At 37.8% G+C, this 20799-nt stretch overlaps 1 protein-coding gene across 1 annotated transcript in view; it reads right to left on the reverse strand.

Moving 5' to 3' along the window:
- The window catches only part of NEDD4 (NEDD4 E3 ubiquitin protein ligase), a 105434-nt gene extending 84926 nt beyond the window's left edge, over positions 1-20508 (reverse strand). Inside the window, exons 1-4 of the mRNA XM_037502538.2 lie at positions 20355-20508; positions 7606-7679; positions 6089-6167; positions 5953-5991 (exon numbers count right to left, since the gene is read on the reverse strand). Coding sequence (XP_037358435.1) covers positions 5953-5991; positions 6089-6167; positions 7606-7679; positions 20355-20399 — 237 coding nt within the window. The 5' untranslated portion in view covers positions 20400-20508. The remainder of the gene's footprint in view (positions 1-5952; positions 5992-6088; positions 6168-7605; positions 7680-20354) is intronic.
- Positions 20509-20799: the final 291 nt, after the last annotated feature.

The following is a 20799-nucleotide window of genomic DNA, read 5'->3' on the forward strand; positions in this document are numbered from 1 at the left end:
ATCCACACAAAAACTTGTACACAGGGCCTCCCCGGTGGCGCAGAGGTTGAGCGCTGGGTTGCGAAGGTGCCTGTAGCCTCTGCAGCGCTGGTTCAATCCCCGGCTGCCGGGCGAGGGTCCCACATGGCGCACAGACCTCTCCTGCCTCCCGCTGCTCCCCTCAGCAGTGTACTTTGTCACTCTGCCTGTTTCTGCTCTCCACTCTGGCTCTGGTGAATTCTCTCACCCTCCCGCGCCTCTGATTGTACCAGTGCTTGTATATATAAATAAATAAATAAATCTTAAAAAAAAAAAAAACTTGTACACAGATTTCACAGTGCCATTATTCATCATAGTTAAAAAGTAGAAACAACTCAATTGTCCATCAACTGATGCACGGATAAGTAAAGTGGAGCAATATAATACGGCAACAAAAAGAAGTACTAATGCAAGCTACATACAACATGGTTGAACCTTGAAAACAGTATGCAAAGTGAAAGAGGCCAGACACAAAGTACCACATACTGTATGCAACCATTTATAAGAAATGTCAAAAATAGGCAAATCTAAAAGACAGAAACTAGACTGGTCATGGTCTGGGGAGAGGGACAAGCATTGGGGAAAAATGGAAAGTGACAGCTAGTAGGTTTTTTTTTGTGTGGTGATGAAAATGTAAAATTGACTTTGGAGATGGTTGCACAATTTTATAAATATGCTAAAAAAGCACTGAAGTGTATACTTTGGGTGATTTGTATGTTATGTGAATTATAGGTTTATAATAAATTATGCCCATTATATAATTTATATAAATTATATTTGCATCTTAATAATGCCATTTGAAAAAACAAATCAAACAAATAAAAATATTGCAATATGATGGGAATGTCAAATACAAGTACTACCACCAAAGACATAAAGGATACAAGGACGGTTCCTATAATATGTTCATTTAATTATCTAGTATGGTTCCTGTGGAAATCAAATAGACCTTGGAGAATGACAATACACACAAGCTCCACTAAATAGTAGGTTCAATTGCCTGCTGCTCCCTGTATGCAGGAGTCTGAAGTGCCCTAACGGGACCTTTGCTGTGTCTCCTGGAAAAAGTGTGCTTCTTTGGGGACTTGGACCTCTAACTCAGCAGGAGCCCAAAGTTTTGGGGAAAAGGAAGAACACAGGCTTCCTATGGGTCTTTGGCTATGATGATAAATGAGGCCATGCTCACTTCTCCTCTGTTCCAGGCATCATGTATATTTTCTGTTAAGAAAACAGCCTTTGTTGGGGTTTCTGATAAATGACCTGGCACCCCATCATTGCAGAGTATTGCCTTCAAAGTGGTGTTTCTATTGTGCCTTCAGCAGGCCATTCCAGTGCTCCAAAGAGGCTTTCTCCTTCTGCATGGTGCAGTAGTTGAGGTGATCAAGGGATCCCAGGGACTCATTCCTGCACCTCCTTCTCTATGAAGTGGGTCCCCTAAAAAGATGAAATGTTGCATGGATTTCTATCCTTATGGAAGACACGTGTTATAAGTCCCCAGATAGTTGTGCTCACTGAAGTTCTGCAGACCTGTATTTATAAGTAATCGGAGGACAAATTAATGGCTCTTTCAGAATGGAAGGAGCACAATTTAGTAAACTTATCACAAAATGGCAATGATTAGGAGAGCTAAAAGTCTGCAGTTATATTTTCTTAGAAAGTCTTTGTGTGGCTTTAGTATTAGGGTAGTCTGGCATCCTGAATGAATCAGGGTATGATCCCTCATTTCTATTTTCACTAAGACATTATATAGAATTGAAATTTATTCCTTAAATATAGAATTCAACATTTAAGCCTCAAGTGTTCTTTATTGGTTGGTTTTTAACTTCAAATGCAATTTCTTTAATAAATAGAGAACTTTCAGGTAATTTATTTCTTCTTAAAGTTTTGGTAGTATGTGCTTTAAATTAATTGGTACTTTTTAATCTAAGTTAACAAATTTATGGGCACACACTTATTCATAGTATCCCTCATTACCCATTTAGTGTGTGTAAGTTCTATAATGGTGTTAGTTTCTACCTAATTAAGGTGGAAGCTTAGATAAATGATTTAAGACTGTTCTCCTTTCATGTACATTTTATGCTATACGTAAGCCCTGCTTTAACTGCATCCTACAAATTTCCCCTGAGAATTCTTATTTGCCCCATGAGCTATCTATAAGTGTGTTGTTTAACTTATTTTTAAAAACTATTTTAAAACTGCTAAGGTTTGGTTTTTGACCCACTATAAAATAAGTACAATTGAAAGATTTGAAAGTGCTGTTCAGGGCGTCTGTATCTTTATCAATTTTTTTGGTCTACTTGTTCTATCAACTAAGAAAAAAGGAGTCCAATTCTCCAAGTCTAAACTACAATTGTATTTAATACATTTGTTTATTTCTCTTTTCAGTTTTATCATTTATTGCTTTGTATATTTTGAAGCACTATTATCATGTGCACAAAATGAATTGTTATTGCTTTTTGATGGACTTGATCTTGTCATTTCTCAGGGATATTCTGTTAGATATAGAAATTCTGACTTGAGCGTTTTGTTTTTTTTTTAAGTTGGTACTCTGATCATCACAGATTCTGAGAAATTTATAGTAATTTGAATCATTGTTTCCTTATGTATAACATGTCTTTTTCCTTGGCCACTTTCAGGATTTCTTCTTTATCTTTGATTTCAAAAATTCGATTTTGATGTGTCTGAGCACGGTTTTCTTCACATGTGCTCTGTTTGGGTTGCAGTGAATTTTTTTAGGCTATATATTTGGGGAATCATTGGCCATTATTTCTTCAAATGTCTTTCTCCACTAAAGACTTTTCCTCAAATTCTAAGATGTCAGTGACTCAAATATTAGACTCTTAATATTGTCCACAGGTCATGTCAGCTCTACTGATTTTTTTTTAAGTCTTAATTTTCTATTCCTCAGATTAGATAATTTGTACTCACCTATTTTCAAGTTCACTGATTCTTTTCATTATAATCTCCATTCTGGTATGCAGCTTGTACAGTGATTTTTAAAATTTCAGATATTATATTCCTAAGTTTTAGTATTTCTATTTCACCCATTTTTATTAGTTTCTATTTCTTTACTGACAATGTCTATCTTCCTATTCATTTCAAGAATTTTTACTTTTATGTCATGAAACATAGTTATATCACATTAATAGCTGCTGTAAAGATTTTTGCATATAAATGAACAATGATGTAAGAAAAAATTTTTTTTCAGATTTTTACAGATATTGCCAAAATATGGATCATGTTAGGATTGGGATCTGTTGATTGTCTTTTTTTTGAAAAATAGTCATATTTTAATGGTTTAGTTCATATAAAAGAATTTTGGATACATTTTTAATATTATGTTGTGAGATTCTGGGTACTGCTAAAAATCCATTACATATTTGTTCCAACTTTATAGCTGTACAGCAGCAGGTTAGGTTCAATGCCCTTTTATTGCATCATGACAGTAAAATTGGAAATATCGTTTTGTTTTTAACTATTGAAAAAAAAAACTGAATACCTCTGAAGCTATATTTGATGGACAAAGGTTAGATGTAACATTAAAATTGGGAACAAAACAAATAAACATCTATCTCTATTATAATTAAACATTATTTGATATGTACAAGCTAATTGTATCAGAAAAGCAAACGAGTACCAAACACTCCAATAAACTGAAAATGCAATATTCCTAAGAAAAATGCAGTAAAATAAATAAAACAATAACAAAAGTGTAAATAAATTTTAAAAAACCCTCAACCATTTGGGAATTTACAAACTCTCCTAAGTTTTGTGTCAAAAAACCAATCAAAACCAGAGATTATTAAATCTAGAATTTATTCTAGTGAAAGCCAGAAACTTAGCTTTATTTTTCTCTTTTTGTCAACTTGAGACTCCAAAAATTCCAAACTTATTTAAAATATTGTTTCTATGACATGCTAAAGATTAGGGAAGATACTTCTCCAAGCAAGAAAAACAGAAGCACGGTTGATGCTGATTGTTGGATCTTTAGTAATTTCTTTCTTTCCAATTCATGCTATTAAAACAAAACAACAAAATGTCCTTGAATTTGGAATACAAGAGTGGCTTCTGTTGTCCTGGAAATCAAGTGTGGCACATAAGCCACCAGAGAAGCTGGTGTTTCAGGAAAGGTCCTACATCAAATGCTACTAAGAGCATGAATAAAGATGAGATTAGATGAACATGCAACATGGAGGTCACTGGTGAGCTTAAAAAATACAGTTTCATTTCAGTGATGTGGGTGTAGTTAGGATGGGTTAGGGAAGGCATTAAAGAAGGAGAAATGATAGGGGCAGACAACTCTTTCGAGAATGTTGATTAGGGGCCTCCCTGCTAGTGCAAGAGGTTAAGCATCAGCACTATGAAGCTATCTGCAACTACCCAGATGGAGCGGCAGACCTCTCCTGACTTGCCCACTGTTCCCCTCAGCAGTGTATTTCAGTCGATCTGCCTGTTCTGCTCCCCACTCTGTCTCTGGTGAATCCTCTCACCCCCCCACACTCTGGCCTGTACCCCAGTTCCTGTATGCATAAATAAATAAATCTTTTTTAAAAAAGAAGTTGATTATTTAGTTTAACAGAGAAATGTATCAATAGCTAAAGGGAAATATGAGGTCAAAGAACATTTTAAGGATGTGATGCACAAATGGGAAAAAGCTAGCAGAGAAGAAGGTACATCTGCCTTTACTGCTGCTAGTAGGGTTTTGATTCTGGCATCAATAGGAACCCTGACAGATAGGCCCAAGAAGATGTTGTCAGTTTGAGGGCCCTCAAAAGAGCCTGAAATAACTGCTGACTGGAGTTTGCTCTTATGGTATAGTGAGGCAGGATGAAAAGGGAAGGTAGGAATGTGAATAAAGGTACATGAGAAAAAAAGTACCCATTTATTAACCGGCTCACATCATCTCTTATCTAGATCAGTCTATTTAACAAGTGACTAGAAAGACATAAACATTGCATCATCTTAAAGGAAAAACACCAAAATCTGCTACATTAGGATAAGACTATCATACTGTATCTAAATCAGTTTTTGCTTTATTAAAATAATTCCAGGTTTATAATCATCTTTTACCTCTTCATTACCTTACATTTATTTTTTTCACAAGATGACACATTCATCATGGGGAAATACCTAGATTTATTTATTTTTTTTAAAGTTTTACAGTTTTACATTTAAATCTATGATCTACTTTATTTATTTATTTATTTTTAAGATTTCTTTATTTATTTTATACAAGCACTGGATACAGTCAGAAGCACGGGAGGGTGAGAGAATTCACCAGAGCCAGAACAGGGAGCAGAACAGGCAGAAGGACCTAAGTACACTGCTGAGGGGAGCAGCGGGCGGCAGGAGAGGTCTGTGCGCCATGTGGGACTCTCCTCTGGTGGCCAGGGAGCTGCCGGGGATGGAACTGGCGCTGCAGAGGCTGCCGGGCAGCTTCGCAACCCAGCGCTCAACCACTGCACCACCGGGGAGGCCTGGGAAATACCTAGATTTAATAATTTAAAAATATTTTTTTAAATCTAGGCAAATTCTTATAAGTTACATTTAAAATACTATAAGTGAGAATTTATAATTCTAACTCTCAAAATTATTTTTTGCTATTTTAATGAAACAAAATGCATACTGGGGCCTCCCCGGTGGCGCAGCGGTTGAGCGCTGGGTTGCGAAGCTGCCCGCAGCCTCTGCACCGCCGGTTCGATCCCCGGCTGCACCCTGGCCACCAGAGGCGGGTCCCACATGGCGCGCAGACTTCTCCTGCCGCCCGCTGCTTCCCTCAGCACTGTACATTGGTCCTTCTGCCTGCTCTGCTCCCCGCTTTGGCTCTGGTGAATTCTCTCACCCTCCCGCGCTTCTGACTGTACCCAGTGCTTGCATAAATAAATAAAAATAAATAAATAAATAAATCTTTAAAAAAAAAAATTGCATACTTACTCTGAACATTATCTCTTCATTCCATTTTGGATTCAAAGTCTAAAAGAAAATAAGCATAGTATAACTAAATTTTTTATATTTGTCACATAAAAATAAAATAAAATGTATCTAAAATGTTAATACTGCTAAATCTAACCTTTTTAATGGTTTTTGTTTGCACACTTGTAAAAACTCCATGCATTGGGTCATATAACGTCACTCTCACATAAGGATCACTGTTAAAATAAAATAAATAAATTTAATAAATGCTTATCTCAAACTCAGATTATTCAAACTATAAAATCACAGAATTTTTTTTTGTTAACAATTCCAACAATAATTTTCTACATTTAAAAGTAAGGATTCCTTTGACAGGATAAGTAATTACATTAATTTTTGCATCCTTTAAAAAAGCTAAGTATCATGTTAGTGAAACAAAAATTAGAAAACCTTTTAATGACAACCTAATGATTCCCAACCTTCTTAGATTTTGAAATTTTGTTTAACTTTTATTACATTCTTTCTTTTTTGAATTAAGATAGTTAAATCAAAAGATTAGTTTTGAAAAACCAAGTTGTTTCATTACCTATATATAGGTATAAAATCTCTTTTATATAGAATAAAGGCAAAGTACTTTCAGTTCTAAATAATTCTGTGTCAAGTAACACCTTCTACAAAGAGACATGAAAAAGGAAAATCTAGTGATATTTATGTTTGCAGTGCAAACACTTGTCCATAGTCAAATTTCTCCCATTTCCCTTGTGTATCCCAAGTATTCACCATTCCCCACCACCAAATCTCTCCTCCCTTTGCTTATAGAACCTTACCTCCTACTTAATTGGAAAAACTCAAAGCCATCAGACCACTTTCAACATACTGGTATTTACCAGAACCCAACCTCAACCCTAACCTCGAGGATTCAGGAGTTCGTCGTCCCCATATGAGGTCAGTCCCCCATATCCAGTTTCCTCTCACCCCCTCTGGAAGCTTACATCATCTATTTCCCTTCTCAGCTTTTCCTTTGATCTAGTTTTTCTAGCCATATATTTACATATTTTTTTAAACTCCCCCTTCCTAGAGGCTCCTTCCCTTTTCCAGCAAACTATATTTTTTTCTTCCCTTCAAACTTTTCAAGACAATCATCCAAAGTAATAATATTAACAACTACTACTGCTATTACTAACATTTTTATAGCAATTCTGTGTGCTAGTTACTGTTCTTAGCAGTTTCATATATTACCTTTCTGAATCCTTATAACTATGAGATAGTTATAATTCTTATAGTAACTACAAGGTTGGTACTATTATTATCTCTACTTAGTGCAGAGGGATGTCAACTCATCAAAGGTCAAAAACTAGCAAGTAAAGGGGCCAGGATTGAAAGTCTAGCACTTGGCTCTGGAGGCCAAGCTGTCAACCACTATTACATACCACCTCCCTTCCTTCTTTTCCTAACTTCCCATTGCTCTTCAAAAACAAGGTAATCTTGTTTTTATCTTTTCCTTTCAGGTCCTTCCTCAGAAAATGGTCTCAGATATTTAATGAATTTAGTAAACCACCCATTGTAAATATTATTTCTACCTCACATAACAATTTACTATTATTCCATTTTTCCTCTAATCAAATTTTAGAAAAATTAACAACTGCAAAGTTTCAAAATTGTATCCCAACTTACCTAGCTCCCAAGATATCCTTCTTGGCAAGGCCTATTCCAGCTATAACTTTCACTCGTACAATTCGAGAATTTTCCTGAAAGACAAAAATTTGTATTTTATTTCCTTATACTTTATATGTGATTTAAGACACATACCTTTTCAAATTCATACATAAAATCAGGATACTAAAATATACCGAAGTAGTCTTTCAAGAATGAATTTGATGAAAAGCTATATAAGAAGAAAATGAAAGCATATGCTATTTGTAGATAACCTGATTACCTACAAAGAAAAACCAAAACAAAAAAATCTGTTAAATTATTACACTGAGCAAGAATTTATCATTGCTTCCACGAAAACCTACACCCAAATTATTAGAGCTAATATGAGTTTATTAATGCTGTGCACACAATACAAAATCAAGAGTTCATCATCATTTGTAAAGACTATTTGGAAAAGTAATTATTTTTTAAATCCCATTCAATGAATTACATATGAAATGAAAGTATAATAGATTGATACTATGATGTAGCAAATATTAAATTCCTGAGACATCATAATATTGTAGTATTATGTTTTATATAAGAATTTCTTAGTTCTGGGCCTCCCCTGGTGGCGCATCGGTTGAACACTGGGCTGCGAAGCTGCCCGCAGCCTCTGCAGCACCGGTTTGATCCCTGGCCACCAGGTGAGGGTCCCACATGGTATGCAGACCTCTCCTGCTGCCCGCTGCTCCCCTCAGCAGTGTACTTTGGTCCTCTGCCTGTTCTGCTTCCCGCTCTGGCTCTAGTGAATTCTCTCACCCTCCTGCACTTCTGACTGTACCCAGTGCTTGTATAAATAAATAAATCTTTAAAAAAAAATCACTTTAATCTTAAGCCTTTACCTTTAAAAAAAAAAAGAGTATCTTAGTTTTAAGAGATACATATTTAAATATTTAGGCATAAAATGTGATAAAGTTGGCAACTTACTCTCAAATGGATCAGCCCATAAAAATTTAAATGTGACTTTGTGTGTGTGTGTGTGTGCGCACGCATGAACGCGTAAGCATGCTCAAATAATAGGAATAGACAAGATGTACCAATTAGTGAATCTACCTGACAGGTATACAGGTACTTAGTGTACTCTTTTAACTGTCCTGTATATTTGGAATTGTTAAAATTAAAAGGTAATAAAATCTTATACAACTGAATGCATATTAAAAAATCAGCAAGTAAGCAAAACTGATAGGCATAGAGAAATAAAATGAATAATGTAAAAAATCTTTATGAATAAAATTATTAAAAATTATTGAGAACCTAAGACAAATAAATGGAGGAATTTATTGTTCATTAATGGAACTATTTAATATTATTATGTTTTCTCCAAAGTAACTTATAAATCCAATATAATTCCAATACTCCCCACCTTGAATTTTTCATGGACTTTAACAAAAAACTCTAAAATTCATAGGGGAGAGTAAAAAAGTAAAAAAGAACATTCAACCACATCTTAAACTCTACACACAAAAAAAAATCTGATATAGTAAAATCTAAAATGAAAAAGAAAACTTTTAAATTTTCATAAGAAAGATTATAATATTCTATAATATTGGGGTAGGAAAGGATTAGAGAAGTACACACATTCATAAGAAAAGTTGTTAGATTTGATATTAAAAGTCTATACCTTTTGCATGAGAAAAAATGCCATGAGCAACATGAAAGTCAAGTGGAGGAAACAGTGGAAGTATCTAAAATATGTATCACTAACAAATTAGGATTATCCAGAAGATATAAAGAACTTCTAAAAACCAGTGATACATACAAAAAAACCTAGTACAAGAAATCATAGAGAACAGCCAATAAAGACATGAAAAGATCTTCAATTTCACCAGCAATCAGGGAGAACCCCACTACCTTAGTGATGGTAGTGTAAACTGATGAATCCTTTTGAAAAGATATTTGGCATTTTCTACGAAAGTCCTAAATCAATGACCCAGTAATCCCACTTTTAGATATATCCCCCATATAAACTATTGTACACAAGGACATAAAGCTCAACAATCATGATAGCATTTTTATGAACAACTATGAAATAAAAGTTGCCAACAAATAGCAACATTATTGATTCTATTCTATTCTAAATGTATTCCAATGGCAAGCAGTAAGTCTTATTTCTTTCTGAGTAAAGGTCTGGGTGGGAAAAAATACACATACAGTATCTATTGAAATTTTCTTCCACCTCTAAGAACTTACAACTACCATCTTTCCTGAATATATATGACTTTCACTGAACAAATATAACTGAAATATTCTATTAGCTCCAAAACTCAGATGATAAAGTCAAATAACACAAAAATCCTTAACTAGAGATATCAGGTAAAATATAATTTTCCTCTTTCGCCAAATCACACAGCTGATGATGCAAGATGGAGGGAAATCCTCAGATAGCAACATAAAGATAGAACTGAAAACAGAAAGGAAAACATAATAAAGTGAAATTTCAGTCTTCTGTGTAAATTGATTGCCAAAAAATCTGAAGAGATCTACTGATTATTCTTTTTTCCTAAAAAGTCAATGACAAATAGGCCAATTAAAGTATTCTATTAGTCATAACAGTCAGAATCTCACTAAACTATTTGACTGGAAAGACCCTACACTTATTACATAGGTCTTCAAGATTGAATTTTGAAAGCTAGAAAATTTTTTTGAAATGATTTAATTAAAAAATGCAACTTTTTCAAGTGGCAAAATACAACGAAAAATGCAATCATCAATTATTTGATAATCTTATATTTTCTACACTCCAAGTTTTATAAATTTATAAATTTCATTGAGAAAAGAGATTACCTACCCATCTTAAAAACTTAATCCATGTTTGTGGAAACTCTATTGAAACTATTCCTCTCCAGAAATCTCTTAAAGAAAACTGTAATGTTAATTTAAAATAATTCCAGGACAAGTTCTTCACTGTCACAGACATATTTAACTTTTAAACTTTCTCCTTTTATTTTCCACCTTGAAAATCAGAACTAGTTAATTTTAGACTCTGTGGTTAACTGAGGTAAAACTTCTTTCACAAACTTAAATAAGAAATATTATTTATTTTCACATTTCATTTTACAAATATATGTGACAAAACTGGCCTCTGCAGTCACATCCATAACCAGAAAGCATAATATCTCACATCATCTTTGAATACAAAGGAGCAGAGCATAAATGCTGCCACTAAAGATCAAACTCCTCAGTATATTTAGAATTTTGATGCTAAAAGTACTATTAACAGAAATATGAACAGTGCTCAGATGGGCGAAAAAGAAACAAAAATTAAGCATCTTTTCCTTAATAAGCACAGGGCCATTATCCCCAAGGACACCATAGCTCCTCACTACAGCTTGCATCTTCCCTTTCAGCCCATAATGCAATTCTATGGATTTTGAAAGTGAAATGGAAAAGTTACAAATTGTAGGCAAATAAATGAAGCTTCTCTTAATGCTGGGGAGGAACACAAAGGTAATGTGTTATCTATGCAATAATTAAAAGCAGCTTTCTAGGGCTGAGATTCTTCTCCATAATTTATGAAAATAGCTACTAACTGCTCTATAATCAACAGTCCCTCTCTCCTCCCTTCACGCAAAAAAAAAAAAAAAAAAAAAAAAAAAAAACAGATACAGGAAATAGAGAGCATTAGGTCTTTTCATATATTATAGGCAATTTTATTGTCACTCTCTTTTCCCTTCTCCCATCCTTCTGTTGCCCCACATCATTCCACCAGTCTACTTTTTTAAAAAGATGAACCCTTTGTTTATATATCTCTGAGTTTTCATGCAAGTTGGGTTACCTCTGCCTGGGGTATTCTTCCCCTTCATTGTTAAAGTGCTGAACCATCTGAGAAGATTCATTTGAAGTCTTTGAGAAATGTGATTATTAATATTATTTAATGACAAATAATTGTAAGTTCATGGGAAAAATCAGGATGCAGAATATCTACTCTATGATAACTGTTAAAATATACATGCATATGAATAAAGATTGGAAGGAAATATACAACAGAACTAGCTATTAAAATACTGAAATGATAAAGGCTCTGCTTTACTTCTTCAACTTTTTATAAATTTTATTATCTTTCTTTTAAAAAGCCCTGTCCTTTCTTCATAGTCCAAACGTCATTGTTTCTAAAAAGCCATCATAGTTGACATTAATCTTCCCTTCTCATTGTTAGAGGCTCATTTATATAATACCTATCACATAATTTCTTGGATCTGAGGCAATAAACTACAAGTCTTTCTTCACTATTGAAACTGAGATGTTGAAAACCAAGAAACTTGTCTTTTTGTTATCTCTATATTCTCTACAGAACCCAGGAGAATTATCTGGCACATCGTGGGGCTAATAAGTTCTTGATTAACAACAAAACTTTTCTGAAGTAGCTGAAAATAGGAATAAAGTATGTTTATCAAAAGGAAAAGTTTGCACAATGAGCCTCCCCCCACTTCTGGTACATGGATCCAAGAACACTGGCTACCAGACCAATACCCATCAAACAGAAGATAGGAAGACTTCCCTCCAAGGAAAGTGAGTGATTCAAGAGAGGGGAGAGGTAACAAACACTATACATTTATAAGTGACAATCCCACAATGAAATGAATGGTAGGCCCATAGAACCCTATTGCAAAATACTGCAGTCAGTAGTACCTGGCCCCTCACACAGGGGATCTATGTCAGTAATTAAGGGAATAAATTAGGGGAAAGGAAGAGAAGCAATAAAGGAAACAGTGGGTCCAACAGAGAAAAGAGATTAAGGGAATCCTCACAATGATGGCTATACCCAGGCGGAGAGTGCTAGCAGTTCATACGGAACACAAGGTAGCAAGAGGCTGTCTTCAACAAGAATGAAGAAGAGGGAATGGATGGCATTCATTTTATACCCATCTGAAACTTTAGTAGGTGGTTTTAAAGTTCTGAGTTTGCAATTTAATTTAATTTGTGATAGGTGTACAGAAAACTAGAGCAAATAAAAGTTTGATACTTATAAACATGGTGAAATGATACAGATGTGAATACTGTATATACATAGTACAATAATACTGAATATTTAACAAAAATATTGCTAGACTGCTAGGGAGGGATATAAATTTTTCATCTTTTTTTTTTTTTAAGGATAATATGCTATAGAACTTCCGTGGATCACATTCTCCAAGCTGAAAATGGACTGACAGCAGTAATGATCCTCTGGTATATAAACTTATTTGAAACATTTTACAAAAATATAAGTGCTAGTTTACCCTTATTGGACAATAAATGAAAGAAAAATTATCCCAGTAGGGCCTCCCTGGTGGCACAAGGGGTTAAGACATAACCTATGAAGCAATCCACAGCCACTGCAGTACGAGTTCCATCCCCGGCCAGGAAGCTACCCACATGGCGCAGCAGACCTCTCCTGACTTGCCCATTGCTCCCCTCAGCAGTGTATTTCAGTCAGTCTGCCTGTTCTTTTCCCCACTCTGTCTCTGACAAATCCTCTCACCATGACCACCACCTCACACCTCTGGCCTGTACCCCAGTTCTTGTATGCATAAATAAATCTTTAAAAAAAAAAAAAAAAGAAAATTATCCCAGTAAAGATAAGTATATGATTGCTACATATTTGCTATGTCTGTTCAAAGTTCTTCAGGAGATTTTGGCAGTAAGAACTATGATAAACAAGAATATCCAGAATACTTACATATCACAGAAAGCAGTGGTTCTCAAAGTGTATTCCCTGGACCAGTGATAAGACCATCTCACGGGAATTTTACAGAAACTTACATTTTTAGGCCCTACACATACTGAATCAGACATTGTGTGTGGGGCTAGTATCTAGGTATTAACAAACACTCCAGGTGATTCTGATGGACACTAGAGATAAGCAGCACAGGCAAAGAGCATGATGGTAAGTGCTGTGTTTGATATAATTGCAGGAGTATTCCTCATTTAGAAAACTACAACTTTTGGGCCTCCCTGGTGGCACAGGGGGTTGAGCACTGCACTATGAGGAGATCTGCAGCCTCTGCAGCACGAGTTCGATCCCCGGCGAGCCAGAGAGAGCCCCACATGGTGAAGCAGACCTCTCCTGTCTCGCCTGCTGCTCCCCTTGGCAGTGTACTTCGGTCAGTCTACCTGCTTTGTTCCCCACTCTGTCTCTGGTGAATCCTCCCACCCCCTGCGCTTCTGGCCTGTGCCCCAGCTCTTGTATGCATAAATAGATAAATCTTTTAAAAAAAAACAAAAAACTACAACTTTATTCAATCAGCATTAGATCATTTCCAAAAAAGGACAGTTCATATCTTTACATCTCGGCACTACTTTTGAATGTGATAGCACCGACATGCTTATTTATACGTAAAATACCTCTGAAAGGAAACACATCAAACTAATAACTAATATCTGTGGAAAATGTATTTCCCAAAAGATTATAGATGAATCGTTACAATGGGTTTATTTTTATTGATAGTAGCGAAAACTGAAGTGGTCATCAAAAGAAGAATGGATAGGGCCTCCTGGTGGCACAAGGGATTAAGACGCAACCTATGAAGCTATCTGCAGCCACCGCAGCACAAGTTCGATTCCTGGCCAGGGAAGTGACCCATAAGGCACAGCAGACCTCTCCTGACTTGCGCGCTGCTCCCCTCAGCAGTGTATTTCAGTCAGTCTGCCAGTTCCGTTCCCCACTCTGTCTCTGGTGAATCCTCTCACCGCCCCGCCCCCCACACCTCTGGCCTGTACCCCAGTTCTTAGTTCTAGAACAGGCAAAAAGTAATCATGGTGATAAAAGGTTGCCTATGGGGAACAAAGATGAAAAGCTGACTGAAGAGGGCCCAAGGGAACATTCTGGGCTCCTGGAAGTATTCTATATCTTAATTGGGTAGTCGCATACACATATTGTTGAAAATCACTGCACATCCAATTGTACATTTCACTGTAATTTTACTCCCCCTCTCCCTGCCTCATATAAAAGTAAAATAGACAATTCTAGGCCAAAAAAAACCCCTAAAAATAGTAAAGTTCATTACTAGCAAATACACACTAAAAGAAATTCTAGAGAATGTACTTCACATAGGAAAGATGATCCTAGATGGAAAGCAGAGATTCAAGAAGAAATGATGCAATGACAAGCAAAAGTAATGTTAAATACATCAAGAACAAACAGCATAAAAAATAATAACAATATTAATGATGAGGATGACTCTGTGTGTGTGCGCGCACATGTGTGTGCACACACATGTGTGTGCCTGAGTCAGCATTCAGTGAATTTCCACTCCATTTGAGATCCAATTCAAACTCTTTAATAAATGGCCTTCAAGCCCTGCCTAATGGTGCACTCCTCTCCTCTCCACAATCATCTCATGACCTTGTCCCTCTTGCTTCATCACTCCAACCTTCTTTATGTTCCCCTCCATTTCTTTTGCACAAGCACTTCTTTTAACCTGACAGGATTTAGCACTACTCTTCACCTGGCTAACTCCTATTCATTCTTTGTTTCAGTTTAAAGGTGACTTCCTCAGCCTTCCCTTCCCTACTCCATACCATATAAGGTTAATTTCTTTCCTGTTATAGACTTTGATTTTATAGTACTCCTTTTCCTTCCTAACATTTATAAAACATTGATGTGTGATTATGTATTTAATATAATTCTTTCCCTCTGAGCTATAAATTTAGTAAATTTTGCTATCCATCATCTACCTCAAGGCCTGAGTGAAATACCTTACATGTGATAAGTGTTCAATAATTTTTTGTTAAATACAGAATTCAAGGAATTCAGAGGTCCACCTAATAGCTACCATCAGAAAAGACAGAAGATATGAAAATAAGAACATATAAACAATTGTAAGTTTTGCACTTAATTCTGCTGAGATGGTCAAAAAAGCAATGGCATTCAGTAGTAAATGAGCACACTAAGCCTCAGATCTTGGCTCTAAAAGTCATCTTGTACTTAGTGGAACTAGTGTTCCTAAGAGAAATGGCTGATTCCAGATAGTGCCAGGCCAGGAAAAATACAAGAAGAACCTGAAACATCTTCTTCCAGAAAGCAATGAAGTCATCAAAGAAAGATGGGGACTTGTCACAAAGACCTAAGGTCCTCCTTGAGACAGACGTCACTGGCCAAATTGGGATAATTTCAGCAACAAAATACTTAATCAGTCTTTAATTACTCATTGAGTAAGGTGGGAATCTACAAGCCCATGCCTACATACATAAATAAATGGAGAAAGGCAAAGTTCTTCGTACAAGGAATGCCACCTACTAAAGAAGGAAATTAAAAATAATGGTTGATTCAGGTGCAAGTCATCATCAAAGGAGGATGTAAAACCAGTCAATGGAGAGCTGATAGATAAGAGAGCATAAACTGTGACTCTATTCCCACAAAACCAATCATAAATGGTGACATCACAAAGAAGAAATCTGTCAGGCAAGAAAATGATGTGATTTTATCACTGATAGTGATGGAACAAGTTAACATCACGTACCCTCTCTGTGATACACTACAAAGAACACAGCATTATCTCTGATTTCTGCCAAAAAAGCAGACCTTGACATGGTCATGAGGAAACAGTAAACAGATTTGGACTGAGAAACATCCTACAGGTTGTACAGCCTATATACCTTAAGACTGTCAGGTATAAGACAGAGAAATTGATACATTAGAAGAGACTGCAAAGACACAAGAACCAGGCAACATAGGCTCCCAGATGGGATCCTGGGTCAGAAAGGAAAAAAAAGAAAATTATAAGACCACTTGCCAAAGATTGAATGGAATCTATGGATTGGATAGTAGTATTGTAGCAATGTTGATTACTCTGGAGTATTTAGTGGTGATGGGACATTGTGCCTGCAATTTGCCCTCAGGTTGTTCTGAAAAGGAACAATGAAAATGGCAAATATAGGTTATGAAGCCATTGTGCTGAAATGGCAACAGATGTAGAAGCTGCATGAGGAGGATTTGGGAGTTTTTCATACTTTACTTCCAACATTTCTGTTGATTTAAAATAATTAAAAATTAATTACTAAAAAATAAGCTGTTTATTTTCACTTCTTTGGTACCAAGGAATGCCACAAAAAATGATTTAGAATGATGTTGGAATTAAAGATTGCAAAAAAGAAAAAAAATGGTGAAAACAATACATGAGAGATCAGGGTGGATGCTAACGCAGCTGCTGCTTAAACTGTGTTTCTATTCTTTATGTGCAATGAATAAAGGTTTGGGAGTCTTGTTCCCAGACTCAGTATGATGCCACAGCAGGCAGAGTCTGCTTCTGTTTGGTGTTAGTGGGTCTAGAAGTGTCAGAATATGCACTTCTTAATTACCCTGCAGCTTACGCATTGCTGTACCTGTCACCATCAAAGGCATCCATTCTTCTGTATGTGCAAACTGTACTCCCAAACTGGAGTGGAGACTCTCAACTCTTTCCTCTTTATTTCCTTCCTTCTTTTCCTTGTTGCAGTCAGGTTTCAGTTGTGGGGAACAGAAATCACTACAGGTGTTTTAAGCACAAAGAAGTTAATATGGGAAATTAAGGTCCACAAAAATGAAAAAGCTGGGGGGCAGGCTGTAGGCTGTGCCTCCGGAGGATCCAAAATCCCTCCAAACTGGGCCACCCTGAGATGCTACCTCTACGTCAGAAAAGTAGATAATCAGGAGCCCACCAGACCTGTCAACTTTAAGAAAGGAAACAAAGCAGACATCAGGAAGTCACCATCACCACCACTACTTCTGCAACTTCCTATCGATGCACACAAGTTAGCAGCTACTAGAACACTTTTAGAGAAAAACTCAAAGTCTATATGACTATGTTTGTCAGCAGAAAAATTCAGTGGAGTTTTGTTCCATTTCATTTTCACTTCCTAAATCTCAAGTAAGTGCTTCTAACTGAGAAACCTATTTCACAGATTGTACCTATTTACAGGATGCTAAGTGCAAGGGAGTCTGAGAAACACAGAGTTTAGCTTTCAAGTCTCGGCATAACACAGAAGTCCACTGAAATGAGATAGGAAGGGATGCTGAATTGCAATTCCCATATGTACCATACTCCTCAACAAAGATTACTGGCAGATCTGCCCTACTGTTAAATCCCAAGAAATTGTCAGACCAATTAGGTATAAATTATATTTCACTACTTCCTTAGTTTGCTATGCTTTAATAGCAAAAGTCTGCCCATGGATCCATCTTTTACTGAAAGAGCTAAACCTTACTAAAGAGTGAAAAGAAAGGAATTACGATGTAAACTTTGGCAGCCTTCAATACTAACATGCTCATACGGTATGACTCAGCGGCTTTTCTGTACATACTGGTTGTTACGATTCTCTCACTGTCTTCTATATCATGTTTATTCATTTTTCTCCTTGTTTTAGTTTCAAATTAAAAACCAGAATCATCTTTTTTCTGTAATAGGAAAACTACCTTACTCCTAATCAACAGCAGAGGGCTGCCTATTCCCAGACTAGCCTGAAAATGAAATAAAATGACACAGCTGCAATGTCTTTCTTCTACAAAGGGTGGGGAGGCTTTTCTAAGCCCTCTTTTACTTTCCTGATGGGCCAGGAAATACAGAGCAAATAAGAGTGATGAGATAGCCACTCTACGAGAAAGCAAGAGGGCTTTTGTCTTTCTCACCAGACTGAGCTCCTTATAAAAGAGATGGAGATTGTTTTTTCTCCGAATATCCTGGGTGCCTAGCACACTGCAAGACACAGCACAGAAAGAGCAGTTAATAAATGTCTGTCAAATGAATAACCCAAATTACACTGTAAGAATTGGAAGCTGGAAGCTGACACTTCATATTATGCCTCTTACCTTCCTATGTCACAAAGTACACAAAAAGGAGCTGGTACAAAATTTGAGTCACATAACTGAAAATAGGACCTTCATTAGGAGAAAACAGTGGGCCCCACGCCACAAAGTTTCCCAGAAGTATAAATCCTTCAGTAAGTTCAGAAAAAAGTCATTTCAAAAGGGTGGAGTTCCAGGTCTTTAGCCTCAGGTGCTTATCTCCAACTAACTGCCATCATTCATTTTACTCCAGTTGAGCAGAGGGGCAAAGAGGTGATGTGAGAAGCAAATAACTGAAAACACAGCTTTTGTACTAGGAAGGGAAGAACAGACAGGGCTGTGGAATATTTTGCCTATGATCAATTGGCTCTGCTGGAAGGGAGTGAGAAGTTTAGAGATGAGAAATCTGGACTGGCAGAACAATCTAAGAAACAATAATGACAGGGAAAGAAAGTCCAAGGCCAGCCTGGTTGAGTTTGTTGCCAAGTTTGAGATTATCTGCATTGCACAGTTTATACAACAAGCAGGGAGACCTGACTGATAAGAAGAAAGCTATCATAGCTTCCACACATCATTATATCCCTCTCATCTCTTCTAAAGAACAATAATGGGACACTAGCTGTAATATTATTCTTATCCATAACATATTGACTTGTTTCTGAGGAATACCGAGCTGCCAACATCTGTCCCCTCCACTTTGCTTCTCTTCTAGCAAAAACTAAGAAATTAATTTCTTATAGCATCACATAATTAATTCTCAAATTAATGAGAATGCCTCCACAAGCTGCCCTCTGTTCATAAACAAAGAGCCTTCAAAAGAAATGTAAAAGAAGTTTGAAGACACTAAATTACTACGAGAAGGCACTATTACACACTGTTAGAAGATACTTAAGCAACCATTCTAAATTACACAGACGGACTTACAAATAATTGGATCCAATCTTGATAACAGGTACATGTGACTGCTTAGTCAATCACCAAGAATGTTTAAATCTGAATTTTTTTTCCAAACAGAACTAGTCACTGTTAGACTAGATCGCTTGTTCATCTCTCATTCATTCCCATTTTTCAGACAATCACCCAAAACACAGAGAAGTCATATCTCATTTAACAAGTAACAACTCGTTCCAAATGGCTCATTTTCAATAAGCATGAAGCATCGCCAACTTAAGTCCTTTAGTTAGGAAAAAACACAGATTTGCCTTTTCAAGTCACAAAATTTAATTTATTGTTCAGAGTGAACAGTTCTAATAAGTTCTTTAAAATATTTACACTTTTCCCACTTTAAAAAAAATATTACTTAAGAACTTCCTTTCCATACTTGACACTTGTTGCTAAATATGAGGAAGGGAAAACCTATCCGCCTGCTTTCCCATAACCAAATGCAGTTAGGGTGTTTAAACAAAAAAAAAAGATTTCAGATAAAAAAATAAAAAACCAAATCAGGTAAAGACAATCCATGTGTAAGTCTTCAGGTCAAGGTCCATAAAATTAAATCCAGCGGGCCACTGATTGCCACAGCAGTCTAATGGACAAGGGAGATGCTCGGCTCCAGAAAAATTCGCCCAGCACTGCTCACCCCGACCCCCGGGAGCTCAAGCACCTGGGCTGGGGCGACAGGAGCCCGCGGGCAGCGTCTCCCCAGCTCCCACCCAAACAAAACCTACCCCCCGTCCCCGTAGCTGCCTAGGCCCCCCTCCTCAACACTTCCTGAAGGAAACTCCCTGGGAAGGCGCGGCTCCAAGGAGGGTGTGCAGTCTGCAGGCTTGCAAAGACCTGGCGGCTCCTCCAGCATCCCCCGCCCCCCAGAGGCCGCTAGCTCGGCCGCCCCCACAGTCGGTCCCCAAGGCACCTCCCGCGCTCCCGGGGCTCCGGAGGAAGCAGGGGGAGCCTGACAGCTGAACGCCCGGGCGCCGCGCCTCCCCGGGTCCCGGTGCTGGGCGCGCGCCTGGAAGCCCGCCCCGCCGCCCCGCGGCCCCCGCACCTCGTCTTCCGGGAGCCCGAACACCTCCACCGCGCAAGTTGCCATTTCCGAACGGTCCCAGCAAACCGGACGAGCTCGACCCGCCCAAGGAGTGGGAACTGCAGCGAGGAGGAGGAAAAGGGGGAGGAGGCTGCCGGAGTCGGAGGAAGAGGAGGCGGGGCTCCCCGGCAGCAGCAGCGCCGCCCCCGGCCGCGCGCCGCACGGGCAGGCGCGGCGGGAAAGGCCGGGCGCGCCGCGGCCGCCTGAGGCGCGGTGGGCCCGGAGGGCGCGTGCGTAAAGGCGCGCGGGGGCGCGAAGCCTGCCGGGCGCCTGGAGGTGGGGGCCCGCGGGCCGCCGCCGGTCGTCGGGCGGCCTCGAGGGGCGAGCCGAGCCGGCGGCGGGGGCCCGGAGAACGTCAGTCCTTCCCCTGGGAAACAAAGCTGCGTTTTTCCTCAGCAACAAGTCT

This window comes from Talpa occidentalis, unplaced genomic scaffold (assembly GCF_014898055.3).
Source record: "Talpa occidentalis isolate TD23 unplaced genomic scaffold, MPIMG_talOcc4v2.1 talOcc4.11, whole genome shotgun sequence".
NCBI lineage: Eukaryota > Metazoa > Chordata > Mammalia > Eulipotyphla > Talpidae > Talpa > Talpa occidentalis.